General features: G+C 53.6%; 8 protein-coding genes across 8 annotated transcripts; 4 read left to right on the top strand and 4 right to left on the bottom strand.

Moving 5' to 3' along the window:
• Positions 1–226: 226 nt before the first annotated feature.
• J4E86_009734 (uncharacterized protein) lies at positions 227–1,847 on the bottom strand (the record flags this gene model as incomplete). Its single annotated transcript, XM_051450236.1, has 4 exons — positions 227–1,035; positions 1,084–1,308; positions 1,356–1,674; positions 1,725–1,847. The coding sequence occupies 4 exons, from the start codon at positions 1,845–1,847 to the stop codon at positions 227–229; spliced, it is 1,476 nt and encodes a 491-aa protein (XP_051298624.1).
• A 705-nt stretch (positions 1,848–2,552) lies between these two features.
• Positions 2,553–3,636, bottom strand: J4E86_009733 (uncharacterized protein; the record flags this gene model as incomplete). The annotated part of the gene is made up of 3 exons (XM_051450235.1): positions 2,553–3,106; positions 3,166–3,484; positions 3,592–3,636. The coding sequence occupies 3 exons, from the start codon at positions 3,634–3,636 to the stop codon at positions 2,553–2,555; spliced, it is 918 nt and encodes a 305-aa protein (XP_051298623.1).
• Positions 3,637–3,979: 343 nt separating this feature from the next.
• Positions 3,980–6,186, top strand: ARG2 (Amino-acid acetyltransferase, mitochondrial; the record flags this gene model as incomplete). Its single annotated transcript, XM_051450234.1, has 2 exons — positions 3,980–4,033; positions 4,084–6,186. The coding sequence occupies 2 exons, from the start codon at positions 3,980–3,982 to the stop codon at positions 6,184–6,186; spliced, it is 2,157 nt and encodes a 718-aa protein (XP_051298622.1).
• A 739-nt stretch (positions 6,187–6,925) lies between these two features.
• Positions 6,926–7,498, top strand: J4E86_009731 (uncharacterized protein; the record flags this gene model as incomplete). The annotated part of the gene is made up of 2 exons (XM_051450233.1): positions 6,926–6,992; positions 7,041–7,498. The coding sequence occupies 2 exons, from the start codon at positions 6,926–6,928 to the stop codon at positions 7,496–7,498; spliced, it is 525 nt and encodes a 174-aa protein (XP_051298621.1).
• Positions 7,499–7,977: 479 nt separating this feature from the next.
• Positions 7,978–8,940, bottom strand: J4E86_009730 (uncharacterized protein; the record flags this gene model as incomplete). The annotated part of the gene is made up of 1 exon (XM_051450232.1): positions 7,978–8,940. One exon carries the CDS (start codon positions 8,938–8,940, stop codon positions 7,978–7,980), a length of 963 nt encoding a protein of 320 aa, XP_051298620.1.
• Positions 8,941–9,624: 684 nt separating this feature from the next.
• J4E86_009729 (uncharacterized protein) lies at positions 9,625–10,212 on the top strand (the record flags this gene model as incomplete). Its single annotated transcript, XM_051450231.1, has 1 exon — positions 9,625–10,212. One exon carries the CDS (start codon positions 9,625–9,627, stop codon positions 10,210–10,212), a length of 588 nt encoding a protein of 195 aa, XP_051298619.1.
• Positions 10,213–11,678: 1,466 nt separating this feature from the next.
• On the bottom strand, positions 11,679–13,296 carry J4E86_009728 (uncharacterized protein; the record flags this gene model as incomplete). The annotated part of the gene is made up of 4 exons (XM_051450230.1): positions 11,679–12,009; positions 12,067–12,492; positions 12,539–13,088; positions 13,143–13,296. The coding sequence occupies 4 exons, from the start codon at positions 13,294–13,296 to the stop codon at positions 11,679–11,681; spliced, it is 1,461 nt and encodes a 486-aa protein (XP_051298618.1).
• Positions 13,297–17,447: 4,151 nt separating this feature from the next.
• On the top strand, positions 17,448–18,224 carry J4E86_009727 (uncharacterized protein; the record flags this gene model as incomplete). The annotated part of the gene is made up of 5 exons (XM_051450229.1): positions 17,448–17,540; positions 17,629–17,769; positions 17,826–17,842; positions 17,904–17,989; positions 18,046–18,224. 5 exons carry the CDS (start codon positions 17,448–17,450, stop codon positions 18,222–18,224), a joined length of 516 nt encoding a protein of 171 aa, XP_051298617.1.
• Positions 18,225–18,634: the final 410 nt, after the last annotated feature.

The following is an 18,634-nucleotide window of genomic DNA, read 5'->3' as shown; positions in this document are numbered from 1 at the left end:
GTAGTACACATGACTTTCGACTGCTAGGTATATGGCGTTGACGGTAACTTATGGAATAACGACGTAGTGAACCACTTCTTCTTGTCATGCAAGTCGCAATACGATGACTTCAGGACCCCTGAACTACTTGAGCATCCTCGGCAATCGTAGCGTGTACTTCATCAACGTTAGCCCCACTTGCAGCCGCAGCTTCCTCCTCTTCGCCTACTTCGACAAGAGAGTCATCCTATGTCTTTCTGTCGATGTCCACCGCCTCAGTATGGGTTGGGGACTCCTCCTTAGCAAGTACACCACCATCCGTGTGCTGCATTTGGCGCTCGGGATCATTTGCATGCGCATTCTCAATGCCAATCTCAGCAGTGGAGAACTTATCTGCCACATTACGGTAGGCTGGCACAAAGTTGACGCAGAAAGCATAGCTCCACGCGGCAATGAAGAACGCCATCGGAACGGTCATGGCGATAGCGGTGGGCGCATATCCATCCAGAGGCCTAGCCTTCCCTAGCGTATCACTCGCTCCGAACAGTAGTGGAGGAACGACAGCACCACCAGATACACCAGCCACGATAAAGCCTGAGCCTCTCTTTGAGTACTTGCCCAGTCCGCGCATGCCGAGCGCAACAATCGTTGGGAAGATGATACTCTCAAAGAAGAGCACAATGTAAAGCATGCTCATGCCGGTATTCCCTCGCTCGGTAATGGACGGGATGACGAAGATGATACATAACGTCATGAACGCGAGGAACACCCATCGTGGTTTGACGAACTTCATGAAGGCACTGCCAATGAAGCGACCCATGGTGAAACAGCCCTGCGCACCAGCAAGGAACCGAGCTGCTGTCGAGTTGTCGGTTTCGCGTCCATTTATGACCCGTGTCTCGACGACATAGTTGATGAAGGCTCCAGCTATAGCCACCTGCGCGCCAGTGTAGCAGAATTGAGCAAATGTTGCATGGAATAGGCGGTATTGTTTGCGGAAAGGCTTTACGTCGGTGCCAGCGTGAGTGCTTTCAGCCTGGAAAGCCATATCGGCATCTAGTGGATGTTAGTACCTGGTCATTTCCCATTCAAGAGCAAGCTTACCAGTGATCTCGGGTATCTCCGTGAAGTAATATACGATCGCAAGGAGAAAAACGAAGCATGCGATGCCGAGGTAAGTCCATTGCACGTTCTCAAGGGATGCTTGATCGGTGCCAACGTTGTTGAAGAAGACATATGACCCTAAAACTGGCGCTACCACAGTGCCGATGCCGTTGAAAGCCTGCGCGATGTTGATCCTGATCTCCGAATACTTGGGTGGTCCGCAAACTACTTTCGTTAGTACTGGCCCCATCATTCAATCGATTCATACATACCAGCCAGGTAAGGGTTGGCTGCTGTCTCAAGCGAGCCTAGTCCATTACCGATGACGAAGATGGCTACACAAAAGCCTCCGAAAGAACGATATACAAGACATGGCCAGGCAAGAAGAGAGCCCACGCCGTAAAGTGTCAGACCCCAGATGAAGGTTGCTTTGTAGCCCCAGTGGCGCAGAAGCCAATTGGCATGACCGAGGGAAGCAAGTGGATACGCGCCGAAGTATGCTGCCTGTAAGCCTGAAGAGCGAGCGCGCGTTATGCCAAGAACGTCTTGGAAATGCTTGTTGAGGGTATCGATAAGACCGTACGAGAATCCCTATGATCATCAGCCAAATACACTAGGTTTAAGGCATCGTCGTGACTCACCCAGAGAAAAAATAGAATGGTGACGAGGCAGAGCGGGTAGATGGACTCGCGCAGCGTGAGTTCAGCGGCACGCGTCCTCTGGTCATCGCGACTGCGCAGTTTGGGTCTCTTAAGGAACCCCATGTTCGCTTTGTGATACGATAGAGATGCCGATTAGCGATTGGTATGTGGATAATGCCGATCAGGTCGTAGACTGGACGAAAGATTCGAGCATTGAGGTTGAGTTGAGTGGAGTCAACAGTAGGCAGTCGCGATGAGGTAAATCCGCAGGGTCTTCACGCCCTCAAGTACCTGCTGTCACCCACGTGAGCTGGCGGCAAGATTTCCGGGCCATGTGCACGGCGACCAGGTTTCGCAAGAACAGACTCGATCTCAGAGGGTGATTCCACGAACCCGCCGTTGCAGCCAAGGTGAGGCTTGACCTCATCAAGCAGTGGGGAGGGGAGAAGCTGGGGTAAAACCTGGGGATTTTAACGCTGAGGAGTCTAGCGTGATGTGACGTTGGGGAGGATGTTCTGACAGATGATGCATCCTCGGCAGAGTTAGACCGAATGCCTGCATCGATGGTGGTTGGATCGGGTAGTGATCAGCACATGTCGCGTCATGTCTGAACCGCGTTGAAGAGCCGCGGTACATTGCGTGTGCATCGGGCTTTCTGTGGAAAGTAAGTCGAGCAGAAGTTGCGATAGCCATGCTTGTAATAACGGCAGTCGCAATTAGCGTAGTCAGTACCGCTCGGGCAACTATCACCATACACGGCGTCCAAGAGCACCCTAGCATGGTGACAACCACAGATTATTCCAGAACTGCAATGGAAGATTTGCCCATCTAATCTTTGTTCTTGAAATCCAAGCCGCTCTCTTTCCTCACAACCCCGTAAACACTCGGAATATCTCCTCTGTCCCCGATTTCACTCTTCACCTTATCTAGTCTCCCTTGTGCTAAGCCTAGCATCTTCATACTTTCCTTCGCACCACTACTCTCTGCCAACGACATCGCATGTCTTGCGTCCTTTCGTGCCAAGTCGATATGGAAGAGAGGTTCCTCGCGCTGATAGTAGTCGCCGGCTAGCATGCGCTGCGAGTACGCGGTGTAGGGACCGGGAAACATGGTAGAGATGAATGTGTGGAGGTTGTCTACCCCTAGACCAGACTTTTCGGCAAGGACGTGGCCTTCAGATAGCTGCGAGACCATGTTCAAAATGAAGGTGTTGCCGATGACTTTCATGAGGGTAGCGTTTCCTGCTGGCTGGCCTGAGTAATCGATGTTCGTACGACCCATCACGCCTGTCGTATACGGGACTACCTTGTCGCAGGACGCTTTTGAGCCTGCTGTCACACAAACAAGCTGGCCGTTGTCTGCCATGGCTGGGGCACCGAATACTGGGATGTTGTCAGGCCCGTTCTGAGGGAGCACTTCTATCTTCACATGCGTAACTTACCTGGCATGCCCACGAACTCACCCCCCTTCTCGGTGATCTTTTTCTCCAAAGCATTCGTCGTTTCTGGGTGTACCGTGGAGCAATCTACAATAAGTTTGCCCTTGACATCTTCTTCGAGCATCTTGTCAACAGCAGCGTTCACGGCTGCATCGTCGCCCAGGCACATGAAGACAATGTCGGAAGGTTTGACAGCATCGTTGATGGTATCGACAACCTTGGTCTTGGAGCTGCCGAGTTTGGATGCGAGGTCTTCGGAGCGGGCTTTGGTGCGGTTGAACAGGATTAGGGGCTTATCGAGGTTACCCTTTTCCACCAAGTTCTGTGGAGTCAGTACGAAAATCAATTTAGAATCTTAGATGCTTCATACTTTGCACATGCCCTGTGACAGTTAGTGACATGGTCGAGCTGATGACTTTCCTCACTGACCCTGCCCATGTTGCCGAGGCCAATCCAAGCGAGTTGTGGCGCCATGATTTCTTCTGGGATCTGACTGTATCCTTTCGCTCTCTACGAAGAGGCAATGCCAAGTGCGACAACTTATACAAATCTATGCTTGTACCTTGCGCACCGTTTGTCAGCGCTTCGTCATGGTGTTCATCATCGTCATCTGCCAGTAGCCCGGGGATAAGGCCACACCGGGCCGATGTCGGTTACCAGCAAATGACGTTCGCACGCCATTATCGATGTTGAGTCCTCGAAAATGCGGATGCGGGCACATTTCCCCACACATTTGCAGAGTCATACCTCTGCTCCGAGCTCCAGTCACACAATTTTGACCTTTCGCATGTTCGGCAGCTGAGCGGTAGCATGAAGCATGTTCATCTGGAGCAAAGCCCCCGCGAGGGGCTTGGGGAAGGCTACGAAGAAGGTGGGCGCGGCGTCTTCAAGCGCAGTTGTAGCAGTGCTGACGATTAACAGCTTCCCAGGCGCGATGACAACAGAAACATCTTCACCAAGCTCCAATTCGCGCCTCTCTCCACGTCCACCATATACGTCCGAAAATCGTCGAGCTCAGCGAAAGAGCGCCAGCGTGCCGAACGTCAGCAGTTGACGCGTCTACTGAAGGAATCGCCCGGTAAACGCGACGCGCGCAACTTCCTTAAGCAGTTCGATGCGCCTAAGAAGGGAAAGGCGGCTATCGCAGCCAAAGCCAGGGAGGTGGTGAGCGAGAATATACACAATGACTCGGGTTCGCTGCGAACCGGTGTGAACCTGGGCGATCTCTACAAGCCCACCGTCTTCACCCGCGAACCGCTTCCCGAGGAGGAGTACCAGGCCGAAGAGAAGGATGAGCCGGTGCATATGGCGCTTGTCAAGCTTCGGCAGCCTCAGACCCTCGACGACCGCACCTTGGGCGACATCGCTTTGACTCTAAGTCAGATGGCGCAGCTGGGGCTTAGCACTGCTGTAGTGCTCGATTGCGATCACGATGCCGATGCGCACACCACGGACTTGACGTTGGAATACGGAAACATGGTCAGGGAGCAAGCATTGCGCTTAGTTGCAGCGTTGGAAGACTACAACGAGCCAGGAGCTCTGTTGGTCGAAGATGCTTTGGGCTACTCCCCACTGGCCAACGACATACCCAGTACCGTCCAGGTACGGGGAGGTGTAGTGGTACAGCACAATTACCTGCTACTTCCGCCCATCGACGACGGCGTTATCCCAGTCATAACACCCTTCGCCTACGACACAAATCTGAAGAAGGTCAGGGTCCAGGCAGACGACGTGCTTCTGGCGCTTGTTCGCGAGTTTGCCGGTCTCGCCGGCCAGACAGGCAGCAATGGCTCAGTTGGTGGCGCATTGTACAAAACAAAGGATGTCGTCGAAAGACCTATTCTGGACCGCATCATTATACTTGACCCTCTTGGTGGCATACCATCCGAGAAGCGAGCAGATGGCGCTCATGTTTTCGTCAATCTAGAAGCCGAGTACCGTGACATCAAGAAAGAGCTGCAGCAGCTATCGTCAGCCACCCCGGATGATAAGACTCAGCGTCCAACTTCATTGAGTTCGAGCAACCCGTTCTCGAAATTCGTCGAGGAAGAAATAGCATCGTTACCAGGTGCACCGGTACGACAGATTGGCAACTCAGCCCCGATACGCCATCTGAAGAACCTCGAAGTGGTCGAGCGCGGCTTGAAGCTGTTACCCCCATCGTCGTCTGGCCTCGTCCTGACACCCTTAGAAGCAGCAAGGAAAGCTATACCTGACGATGCGCGCACTTCGCCTGCGAAGAATCCTCTACTACATAACGTGTTAACAGACAAGCCGATGACATCGTCGTCGCTGCCGACAACGCCGACTTCTCGTTTCCTTGGCTCCACCGCACCCAACCCTGCTACTTTCTTCAAGAAAGGCATACCGCTCACCATGATTCCGGATCCGCGGATTCACGGACCATGGCAGCCACCTTCTGCAACGAACCCGAGCATAGAGCTAGCAGACGACCCACGCATCAACTTCCCAAAACTCGTCGATCTCATCGATGACTCTTTCCGACGTAAACTGCATCCTCAGAACTACCTCGACCGTGTTCGTGGCCGTGTGGCCGGCATAATTATAGCGGGTGATTACGAAGGTGGCGCCATCTGCACATGGGAAACGCCTGCATCCCTTCATGAGCTAAGTCCTCCTAGCAGGCCTTCTCCAGACTCGCCATACTACATTCCTTATCTCGACAAATTCGCCGTTCTCACATCGTCGCAAGGTTCCGGTGGGGTCTCCGACATTGTCTGGGCTGCTTTGACTCGAACATGCTTTCCCGATGGCGTAGTCTGGAGAAGTCGGACGAGCAACCCGGTCAACAAATGGTACCAAGAGAGGAGCAAGGGCATGTGGAACTTGCCTGGTGATCAATGGACCATGTTTTGGACTACGCAGGGTGTCGAGAAAAGATGGAGTGCTGAGGAGTGGGGTGGGACAGAAAAGGAGAAGGATTTAAGGAGGTGGGATGCCTATGTAGATGTCTGTGGTGGCATTGAACCGAGCTGGGCAGATGGCATACAAAGAGCGGATTAGATTTAGTGTTTGAGCAAACCACGAACTCTCAAGTCCTTCTATCAGACACAGCGAAGTCATATCGTGTTGCTATTCTTTCAATCCAGAAAAACAGTCTCATGATGAGCGTGTGCCCCTATGAACCGACATGCCAGTATCTACAGCTTTCCAACTGCGACCACCCACAATTTCTATCTCGAAATGATTCTCAATGCCTACCGCATGCGACGTATCCATGAAGTTGATTCCCGATCTTGTCCAAAGTGGTAAGAGCGATCTTCCATCATGGCAACGGCAGCCCGTGGCGGACAACATCGCGAAGGCGAAAACCCCACCAGCGCAGTACCAGAACACTCACCGACTTGACGGTAGCGATGCAGAAAACACCCAAAGCACACCGACATGAAAGCTTCAAACTTTGTTAGCCTGCGCGGAGGCTTCCAGGGCTCACGTGGTGTAATCGGGATCGCCAAACCGGCGCGCTTGGAGGGACGCGACTGCCGTGGGGAACCGAACTACGGCTGCCAGGAACACCGCTATCGCACCACAATGCAGGGCGGAGTGACCCAACACGGGATTTTAGGGTGTCGGAACGGGGTTGCATGGCTGCTAGCTTGCGAATTGTGTCTTGGTCTTTGTTGATGGAAAATGTTTATTGGAGGTGGTTGTCGCTGATGTGGACGCGTTCATTCATCCCTCTTTCCATACTCCAAAGCAATTCAGCCCCAATTTCACACCTATATCACAACACATTCTCAAGATGTCGGACAACACCATCGTAAAGGGCGTTGCAGGAACTTGCATCACATTCTCTTTCATTCTTGCCGGTAAGTCCAGGCTCCCGTAGCTCCCAATTTCACTTCTGACGATCCCAGGAAATGCCATCACACAGTCGTACATGACGGTGCCTGCCCTCCTCGTCAACTTCCCCCGCCCAGGCAGCCCCGACCACAAAGAGCGTGCGCAACTCCTAGGCCGCCAGTGGCCTCTGTGCTGGACAGTCGGCAACCAATTCTTCCGCCCCATTTCGACCCTTGGCTTCCTGGGTTATGCCTACGCCGGCTACTCAGTCTATCGCGAGGGCATGCTCGCTCGCAGTGATTGGAAGTTGTTTGGTGTTGCGGCCGTTATGCACTTGACGACTATCCTGCACTCGGCTCTCAACATGCAGCCGTTGAACGACAAGCTCGAGGCGTTGGCGGAGAGGAGCAACGAGAAGGAGTTGGGCGAGGCGGAGAACATCGCTATGAAGTGGGCGAGCTGGAACAGGCTGAGGTTGGTTACACCGGTTATTGCCGGTGGACTGGCGCTGTGGAACCTGGTCTCCTTGTGAAGGGTTACGCAGCCCTAGTTTCTGTGATGGTAGTAGTCTGGCTACTGCGCAACTTACCATCTTGCCTCTCTTGGTTGGAGGCCTTTGCAGTGTAGCATTTTAGCAATGAAGCATAAAACTATAGACTCTCTTTAACCTCGCGATTTGTGATGTCGATGCAATCCGAATATATCAGCTAGAGACCCAACACTGCCCATGCGGTGCTGAATTGCACATCGACCTATCAGCCCATGATGACTATGCTGGCAGCGCCATATGGAAAGTAGTCTGTGCTTAAGCCACCGCTGATATAACCAGCAAGGCTGGTAATGAAGTCAAACACTCATGCAAGCACATGCATCAAGATAACAGTATAGCGATATTATGGATAATCATGTATTCGTAGAAAACTCCCAGAATCCCTTACAGGGGTCAAAGTCCCGAAAAGTCCAAAAGTCCGACGCTAGATGCTTAACCCCGCCAGCAGATGAAAGCATCATCTATCGCTTGATGGCCTGACCTTTCCACCCACTCCTCTCCGCCAGCCAAGTCTCGAAATCGCACAGCTTGGGCTCTTCCTTCTTCAACTTGCTGATATCAGCGCCATAGCCCTCAGCTGCGAACCAACTGATCATGACGTTCACTTCCGTGACGGCCCACATAAGCGCGGAGCCAAACATACCGTAGGTTGCCGGCACCGCGCTGCCGATGACACGCTCAAAGCATCCACTCATCTCGTCCATGGTGAGCTCACTGCCGGCGAGACCCTCGGCGCGGCCGTTCCATTCTTCGTTGTTGACGAACGCGCGTGCGCCGAATAGGCCAATGTCTTCGACAGACACCCACTGAATGGACTTGCCCTGTAGTGTATCGCGGAGTGCTGCCAGGAACACCTTGGTAGGGAAACCAGGTGCAAGGTTGTCCATGAAGGCAACCGGTCGGAGGATGGTCCAGCCCATGTTTTCACCGTTCTTGCCAGCCTTCTCGAGAAGGTGCTGTTCGATCTCATACTTGCTCTGGAAATGCGGGATGGGCGTCTTGTTCTCGAAACTGCGCTGGTTGCCGCCGCGGTCGACGCTGGAATACACAAAGTGTGTGACGCCTTCCTTGATCGACTCGTCAATCAGGGCGTTACCCTGTATGACCTCGCTCTCGTGGGTGACATTCTTGCCTAGAGAGACTTGAACAGAGTAAACACCCCAGATCTTCTCCTCTTTGCCAGCCTCTTTGAGTGTGGCCTTGGCTGATGCAAAGAGCGCCGAGGGCTCGTCCAAATTGCCTTGCACCAACTTTACGTCCGGATGACGCTCAACAATCTTCTTCGCAGAACCGGAGTTGGCATCACGGGTGACAGCCAAGAGCGTGTATTCGGCGTGCGAAGGATGCGATGCGAGTTGTTCAAGTACAGCACCACCTTGCTTACCAGTAGCGCCGGTAACAAGAATGGCTTTTGTGGCGGCCATGGCGGGGTTGCTTGTAAGGGTCGAAGGATTGCTTGGCTTCGTAAAGACGTGGGTTACCGCAGCAGGTCGAGCTTGTTTTCAGCCTCAGATTTGAAAATAAGCAGAAAGAACGTTCACTACAGAAGAGCAGAGGAAGCAGCGATGATATGCATTCACGTCGACGCGTCGCCCAAAGACTGGCACGACCGGCCCCGCAAGCATCCCAGACCCACCGTTGCTTCTTTTTAGAACGCAGTTCCACTCTTCTACGCTGATCCCAGAGAAGGGTAGCGGAGATTGTAGACCGTACAGCGAATGGCCGGCTCGTCACGATGTTCCACAGCGCTACGGGTCGGTGGAGGGCCACACCGACATTGCGGTGATTATGCAGGAGCGTCACAGAGATGGCGTTCAACACAGCTGAATGCAAGCCATGAGAGGCTCGAAGTTTGATCACCGGAGATGTAACTGGAATCCGCAATATTAGACGGATCCGTAGATCATGGTCGGATTATTTACGGCTGGACGATCGACCGGGTAGATGCTGTAGTGCGCGTCAGATCGATCTTACTCGCTACCAGAATCTAGCAGGAAACGGCATACCAACAAGACAGGCGAACGACAATTCGGAAGCTCAGCGACTGCAGATACCCTCGACACGCATATGCAATAAGCATCGCACATTCATCCTGGTATCAACACAAAATGTCAGACTTGGGCTTCACACCCGCGGAGATACGCTTTGCCACTGCAACTCTCGCAGCAATCGCCGCTCTCGCGCCCATCGCATACCTTCTCTATCCATCGCAGTCACAAGAATCAAGTGCGCACATTCAGACGTTCAACAAGTTCATAGAGAGCTACTCGACTCTTCGCCCTCAAGCCCTGACAACGTACGCCACCCGCGACTTTAGCCATGCCTCCTTTCCTGCAGACCTGCACCTACCCACTCGATCGATTCAGCCGTTCCGCGAACATGCCGAGACGGTTTTCGAGATCTTCAGCGACTTTCAGGTAGTTCCTGAAGATGATGGTCAGGGAGGCAGAGCGGTGCACTTTTCAAAAGACACGAACACGGTAGTCGCGCACTGCAAGATGGGAGGCAAGGTTAACGGTGACGGTGAATTGGGGACGCAATTGTTAGAAAGTGGAATCACAGAGTGGTGGACTGAGGGTGTCCTATTCGTGAAGTTGAGCAAGGATGGGAAGAGGGTTGAAGGTGTGAGAGAGTTTATGCACAGCAAAAAGGCGGAGGAGCTGCAGATTCGTTTGGACGGAATCTTGAGCGAGTGATACCGCTGGTCTGGGTATCTGAACTGTAAGATAGTTTTCACCAAACTTCAGTGGACGCAAACATGCCATTTGCTATCTGAGCTGAACGTGTATGCATAGCGAGCGATTTCAGATGTTCGTTGGATGCATAGCGCGACGATCAATGGGAGCACTCATGTCACGTGTTCGCGCGTTCATAACCTCTTGATATCATCCGCACTCGTACACCTGAATGTCAACTCGACATTGGTTTCAAAATGATCCAAAGCCGAGATGACGCGAGTTGGGAACGCAAAAAAGTATCCCATCCTTCTGCCAGAATTTCAGACTATGCAAAACGACCGCGTCCGGTCGCGTCCCATGTCCAACTTTCCACCCCACGACAAACCCCTCACCAACTTCAAGCCCCTCAGTCAATCAGATCCGCAAAGGTCTCTCGATAAACCTCCTCTACCCCTCTCATCTCCCAGTTCCGTCGGCGGTGCAACAGCGACGCTCAACAGCCGCACTAGCGCGTCTAGGCAGCGTCATAGACTTCCCTGCGCGCTCTAGACCAAATAACGAAATATCATCTGCGGATCACAACAGCCCTCGAAACTCCGGTGGAGAGCCGTGATGATGATTACAGGAAGAAGGAATTAGACAGTCTTCGGGGGGCGTGTGGTGGGCCTGAGATAATGCATTCGCAGTCCGCGATATCGACTTGCGGCTAAGTAGTTTTGATGAATGAAACCTGGTACATGTGGCAGAAAATTATCTAGGGTGAAGTATGTCGGAGAATCGGGGTGTTGGAAACTGCGAACCAGCGGAAAGGTTCGTGGAAGTGTGAAGGGGTAATGTTTTGTTCTTGCCCTGCCTCTGTTTGATAGTCAGAATTCATCGTTCGCACCTGCAGTCTGCAGGACGACGGGCGGCAAGCGGGCGTATCCAGCGAGCTCAGTCTGGTACGAGAAGAAATCTTTGGTTCATGGGTACACGTCCCGGACTCGAATCGCTAGTTTGCACCAGGAACGGAAAGTACCAGTTTCCTTTATCGGCGCATCTCGTCTGCGAAACCCTCGCTTGTGCTGTGACCTGCACATGCTTCGTGCAACGTCGCATACAGTGATCTTCTCTCGACGCTCAGACACAGTGGTAGCGGTTTCAATGATCGGGGAAGCGAGTGGAATGCCACAGAGATAGCGATGAGCAACATGGAAGCGGCCGCTGTCATGGATCGCTGAGGACCAAACAGTGGCGGGCGCTCCCGCCGAAAGAACGCTTGTACCAGAGAGGCAAGGCGTGTCAAAGTGCTCAGCCTTGCCCAGCACATGTGCCCTAGAGAGACAGACGACTTCCATGTGTGTCAATCTTCAAGCATTTGGCAAAGAAAATGTCATGCTATGGTTGATAATATCGTGTTTCATTCATTGTTCAGTGTTCATGACACATTTCCGAAACGCCGTGCACGCAATACAGTCTGCGGCTATGCCTTTTCATACCCGCGCCTATTCCCAGTCACCAGCTCCGAGATCAATCGGCACGCCCGCCCTCATGTCATCCATGATCTTCTCAATGCTCCAAGGCTCGTACTTGTAGCCCTTGGGGTAGTTGGGCTCAAACTTGTCTTCATCCTTCATGTCGATGCCTTGCTTCAGCGACTGCGCACTCTTCTCGTAGTTCTCGTATACGTAAGCCTCAGGGTCGTGAGACCAAACCCACTTGGGTAGTTTGGGAGCAGCGCGGCGGGGATCAAGCTTGACCTTGTCCCAGTCGGTGTCTTGGAGAAGTTCAGCGTTGGAGAAGCCGAGCTTCTGGGCACAGGAGTTGCGGATGAAGCTATCGGACTACGTTAGCATATGTGTGTAGAGAGATTGATTGGGGATAGCAACTCACCGGAAGCGGATGTGTACGCGAACGGACTGAGGAATGTTCTCCTTGCCGCCGACCTGCAGGCAGGAAGCTATCGATATGGCATCCTCAATGGCCTGGGTCGCTCCGTTGCCGGAAGCTGGTAGGTAGGAGTGTGCCGCATCACCGATCTGAATGACGCGAGCGCCGGGAGAGGTCCAGCTTGGCTGAGGGTTGCGCCAGAGGAGCTCGAAGTTGACGATCGTCTTGGGCGGGGTTGTCTCGACAAGTTGCTTGAAGATTGGGGCCCACTTGACCGTCTCCATCCCAGGCATAGTGTCCATGCCGTCCAGAACTTCTTCCTTCTCGATCGTGTTGTTCCACGACTCCTTCTCAGTACCGGTGACGTCGTGGTTCATGATCCAGACCATGACATCCTCGCGAGACAGGGTGAGCGCGTACGTGGATGGACTATGAGGGTTAGCCGAAGTGTGATGATCTGGTTGGAAGGACTTACCCCAGCCATGTCCTCACAATTGGCTCATTGCCTGGCATCATCTTGAAGAATTCTTTCACCTCCGGATCTTTGTCGAGAGCTTCCCTGGGGAAAGCAGCACGCCACATGGCCCTTCCGGAGGGCCTCGCGCGCACTTGTCCACCGACCAACTTCTGACTCTTTGATCCAACACCATCAGCCGCAATCACTACATCCGCCTCGTAGCGCTTGCCGTCGTCGGTGGTGCAGCCACCCTTGCCAGTTTGCTCGTCCTCAAAGTAGTCCACAACCCTGCGGTTGAACTCAACGGAAACACCGAGGTTTTCTACAGCGCTAACGAACATCTTGTACACAAGCGGGCGCATCTGGAACTCGCCAGGAGGGGTATCAGGGTCCAGCCCTTGTGCACGAAGGCGATCTGCAACCTTTTTAGGTCCGATGACAACTTCGCCCGAGTGCTTGAAGGTCTCGATCCAGGCATTGTGGAGCGAAATCTTCTTGTACTCCTTGAGCAATTCAGGCCAGTGCTTCAAGAAGCGGGTTGCGCTGAGGCCCATGAAGTACATGTCACCTAGCACACGTTATGAGCTGCTCGTCAAGACCATGATTTGAGAATGCCGCTCACCAGCTGTGTTAATGTCTGCATTCCTCTCAAGCACGCGAACGTTGTGGCCCTTGCGTGTGCACTCAAGAGCAGCGACCAGACCAGCCAGACCGGTACCCACGATGAGGACATCGATGCCAGTGTTAGGGTACGACCCTATTGGCTTCGACTCCATCGTGGAGTCGCGAGAAGTAAGAGCGTGAGGCATGACTGCGGTTCAGTGTGTATGATCGTATTGAGGTGGTTGTATCGTCGAAACCGACCTTCATACAAGCCGTGCCTGCCTTTCATACATGCTGAAGGTTGCCTCCACCTGCATTCCCCGTTGGGGTACCAGTGAGGCTTGCCGAAGACCCTCGGACGTCCGACTGGCCGGGCTGTTTCGCAGTTGTACTTTCGCGGCCATACTATGGCATGCAGGTGTTGGACAATGCAATGACCATTGCACTTGGCGGCAGATTGTCAGGAACATGGCTGCTTTGGTCGAGGACCGATCTCGATGACGATGGGCAAGCCCCCGCGCTAGCCCCAACTCCCGGCTGGCGTGCGTCCGTGCGAACGCGCTATGGTTCCCCACAAACTCCGGAGGCCAAGCACGGCCAACAGCATCCTAAGTCATCTTTGTACACGATCGAGTTCAACGTTTATGCTGGACATACACGCTGATGCCAGGTCCGCGGCGTTCCTAGCCTATCAGCTCGATCACGGCTGTATCTCGCTGCTCCACGTGGGCACATGATGACTGCAGCCCTTGAGATTCGATTGATGTGTAACGTCGCTAAATATATTCCAGCACTTCTAATGACGCTTAGACTTCTTTGCTCGAGGTAGTGAAGAAGATCGCTTCTAGACTGGCTGTGTTTGACACCTTTCTTCGGGGGACTTGGCCGCCCACCAAAGGAACGCTTCCCGTGCAACGACAACTGAGGGTGCTCGGTTTCAGAAATGCAGTGTGGCGTCTGTACCCCATCACCGAGGCGTTCGACCAGTAACGTGCAGTACGAACGAGGAGCAAATGTGACACCCATACTGCCAGCGATGCATACCCATGCTGCAAGCTATGCAGCACAAGTTGATTAGTAGAGGGGTCTTACGGCCCGGTAATGTGCCGGCTGCCGACTTTGATCTTGCTATCTGTCGGTGATGCTTGGCCTGGTAATGTGGAAATAACAATTACTTGCCTAGAGAAAGCGGCAGACGCGGACGCAGCCACTAGGGAGTTGCTCCTTCAGCTGTGTCCAGTTCTCAAGACCAGGGAGTAAATGTTTCGATACGCCCGAGTTCATGCAAGTGAACTTGGTTCATGTCGATCTCTGTGCTCTCCCGGCGCACCGATACATGTTAGTCCAGCCCCAAGCTCTTCAATATGTCGTAAGTCGGCGCCCGCTAGCACCGACTTCTGTTCTTCCGCCGTGGCGGATACAGATACTGAGATCAACAAGGGTGTTAGTGAGATCGCCATCCTGGCACACTATGGAAATCGGTAGTTTCCAACCTTGGCCATTGGATGAATCTGCCGTCTGTCACCCAAGCGATGTTTAGTTCCATGTCGGCTATGCTCACCTAGACGCCGATGAATCTGGTGCCCTAAACGGTCCCGTCTCGCCAGTGGGCCCTGTATGGCTGTACATAAGTCAAGCTCTGGGGAGCCGGACGAGTGGTAGTGCAACGAAAACCTGTGGTGTGATATTTACCAGGCTTCCCACGCTGTGGTCTTGTGATTGTTACCGTTCTCTCCGACAACATCCCCGTCAAGACCCTTGGCAAGTCAGTTGACAGTCAACCCCTCCGGTCCCGACTTTTCTACAGACGCCTTCGATCGTCACCTGCGTACTCGAAATGCATCCCTTCACAGCCTACGCCCTAGGCGTCGCAGTCGTCGGCCTTGTTGTATACGCAGTCGTCGACGCCGTCACCAAGTACGACAAGCGATACAATGTCCAGAACATGCCTGGCCCCTGGCAGGTACCGTGGGTTGGACGCATTCACGACCTACCCATTGAGTTCATGTGGCTGAAGTTCAAGGAGTGGGCCGACATTTACGGTCCCATATACCGCACCAAGATGTTGGGCGCGAACTTCATCATCATCACCGATGAGAAGATTGCCGAGGATATGCTTGTGAAGAAGGCGAAGTTGTATTCCGATCGACCCGAGATCAAGTCGCTGTTCGATGCGAAGAGCACATACGGCTCGATGGAGTACCTGCCTCTCATGGGAAAGAACCGTAAGTCTCGCAGTGATGGGGGCGGCGAATTCTGCTAATCAAAACAGAATACTGGGCTCGTCAGCGAAAGTTCACTCATTCTTACCTCACTGGAGCTACCAACGTCCGCTATAATGGTATCATGGAATTCGAGGCCAAGCGATGGATGGCCAGGCTCGTGGAAAACCCCGACGACTTCAGCTTTTCCCTCGAAGACATGTGCTCTAAGGTCATGTGCCAATTGACATGGGACGATCATTCGCTCAGTGTTCCTCTTACCCCCAGCGCATGGGGTCTGCTCACCCAGATGTCACCCGCCGGGCCAATCACAAACGTCTTGACTCCTCTCTGGGACTGGGTGCCCGAGCCGATCAACCCCTGGAAGCTCCGGGAGCGCAAGCGCCACGACGACCAACAAGCTTTCTTCATGGAGTGCCTTCAAAAAACCAAGAAGAGTATGGAAGTCGGTCAGCAAAGGTCTTGCTTCACCAAGAACTATCTTGAGACCGCGGAAAAGTCAAACATCTCGGGCGAATACGAAGCTTCTTGCGTGATCGGTATGATGGCGCTTGTCGGTATCTTCACAGTCACTGGACCGATTTACTACTTCCTCATCAGCATGCTACACCACCCCGAGTGGCAGGTCAAGTGCCAAGAGGAGATTGACCGCGTCTGCGGTAACCAGCCTCCTGCCGTCGCCGACTTGCCCAATTTGCCAGTTCTTCGTGCGTGTATCAAGGAGACAATGCGCTGGAAACCTACCGTACCTACTGGTAAGCACACAAGGAGCCATCTTCCGTATTGATTCTAACTTTTTCCCAGGTGTTGCTCATGAAGCTGAGGCCGACGACTGGTTCCAGGGATACTTCATTCCCAAGGGCACGCGCATTCTTCCTCTCGACTGGGCCTTCCTCCGAAACCCCGACAAGTACCCCGAGCCTGAGGAGTTCCGCCCCGAGCGATGGTTGGAGGCTGGATGGCCGACATTCCAGGAGCCCTTGACCAAGTACCCTGACATCGTTGGCATGACCTCGTTCGGTTGGGGCCAACGCCAATGTCTCGGCATGTCCATCACCCGCGATGAGACCGTGACAGGCTGTGGAGCTCTGATGTGGGCCTTCAACCTCAGGGCAAAGGTCGACCCCGTTACCGGCAAGGACATCGAAGTGCCAGTCAACAAGTCCAACTCTTTACTCATCATCAAGCCAGATCCATGGGAGATGGCGTTCCACCCCAGGAGTGAAACGCGCAAGCAGGAAGTCATTCAGCTGTGGAAGGAGGCTGAGGCGAAGGATATCCAGGAGCGTGCCGAGTTTGCGAAGTCGGCTGAGATGAACGTGTTGGTGCAGCCATAGGCGGCGATACGAGAAGCTTTTTCTTTGTTGGGTATATCCGAGAGCATAGCCGGGAGGCACGGCGTTCGTGAGCGCTGTCTGTTCTTCACCTTCTCTATCTTCTCTTCAGTAGTTACAAGGCCGTCGCCACACCGGCCAGCCATAATTTGATTCCATTTGTCACATTTGTGTTTCGCTTGATACGGGTTCGTGCGCCTTGATGGCTCCAGGAAGTGACGTTGGGAAAGAAACCCTAGGACAGTCACAATCACGGGTGAGGGCAGCCAGTGACTCTTATGCTGACCGTATCAGAGGTTACACAGGATACTTTAGGGTCGTATTCGCTATGAGGAGCCGGTCGAATGGCGCTACGGTGGTCCGTCCAGCAGCAATCTGCTGCGATGCCTTGTCAGAGCGACGCCACGGAATCCCGTGGCTGAAGCCATCCGGCCCAAGGACCAAGGCAATCTTTGCTGCAATTGCAATGCCAGAAATTTCGGGCGATGGTACTCGGGCGACGATCCCTTACGTCTGCCCTGAGTGACATGCGGGGAGGGCATGGCGCAATTACCCCTCCAAGCCTGGCCCGAGCGGCCCTTGCACGTCCAGCCTCGACGGTGAGAGGCCCAATCACGCCTCGGGCCCCACCCTTGTGCTGTGCTCTACGGAAAGAGCTATGCCCCTCCATGGCCTCTCTCATCTTTTAAAGCTGCCCCTCATCCTTCCCATCGACAACACTCCACCACCACACCCTCTTCACAACACACTCAACCCAAATCCATCACCATGTCCAACCCCAAGGTTTTCTTCGACACCACCATTGGCGGCCAGCCCTCTGGCAGGATCGTCATGGAGCTCTTCGCCGACCAGGTCCCCAAGGTGAGTACCCCGCTAGCAGAGTCTTCGTCAGGCCTCTTTCCCCGCGAGGCACCGATAAGATGAGGCAGTCGCTGACTATAACCAACAGACCGCTGAGAACTTCCGCGCTCTCTGCACCGGCGAGAAGGGCACTGGAAAGAGCGGCAAGCCCCTCCACTACAAGGGCTCCAGCTTCCACCGCGTCATCCCCCAGTTCATGCTCCAGGGTGGTGACTTCACCCGCGGCAACGTACGTCATGCCCACGACCTTTCTTCTGGCGAGCACACATGGCTGACATAACACAGGGCACCGGAGGTGAGAGGTAAGCTTTGGCCGTACAAAATGCATGTGAGACATACACTGACTTCGTATCTTCACTGTAGCATCTACGGCGAGAAGTTCGAGGACGAGAACTTCAACCTGAGGCACACTGGCCCCGGTATCCTCTCCATGGCTAACGCCGGACCTGGTACGCTCAGAACACTGTCCCGTGTCTTGAGGTTCGAGAACTGATTAAGCGCGCAGGAACCAACGGCTCCCAGTTCTTCATCTGCACCGTCAAGACCTCCTGGTTGGACGGCAAGCACGTCGTCTTCGGCCAGGTTGTTGAGGGTCTTGAGGTCGTCCAGGCCATCGAGAAGGTCGGCTCCCAAAACGGCTCCACTAAGCAGACCGTCACCATTGCGGACTGCGGCCAGTTGTAGATCGACTGGAGGCGGAGAGAAAATTAGAGACGCGCAAACGGGCGTGGGCAGAGGCAGCAGGAGACTGGCCACCGTTCAAGCCCACCATGCATTGATGGGCTCACGACGCCATGATTCACGACCCAGAGCAAAGCTTGATAGAGGGAGCGCAGTGAGCATCTTTGGTCTGTCGTAGTGCTATCTACCACTATGAAATGACAATGATCAATGTGCACTTTCCAACAGTTTTGATTTACCATGTGATCCTTTGCCGTAGTACTTTCAGATATACTCGCGCTTGTTGATCGCCAAGTTCTAACTCAATACCGAATACATTGCACTGCAACTAGTATCAAAGTCACGATGTGTGAATCATAGATCACGACATTGCACCCGTGGTTCATAACTAATCTAGACGCAGTGATGGCGGT

The sequence above is a fragment of the Alternaria arbusti genome (genome assembly GCF_024043155.1).
Source record: "Alternaria arbusti strain BMP 1465 chromosome Unknown scaffold_18, whole genome shotgun sequence".
Taxonomy (NCBI): Eukaryota; Fungi; Ascomycota; class Dothideomycetes; order Pleosporales; family Pleosporaceae; genus Alternaria; species Alternaria arbusti.
Note: the sequence above shows the minus strand (reverse complement) of the source record. Positions and strands in the feature narration are given on the sequence as shown.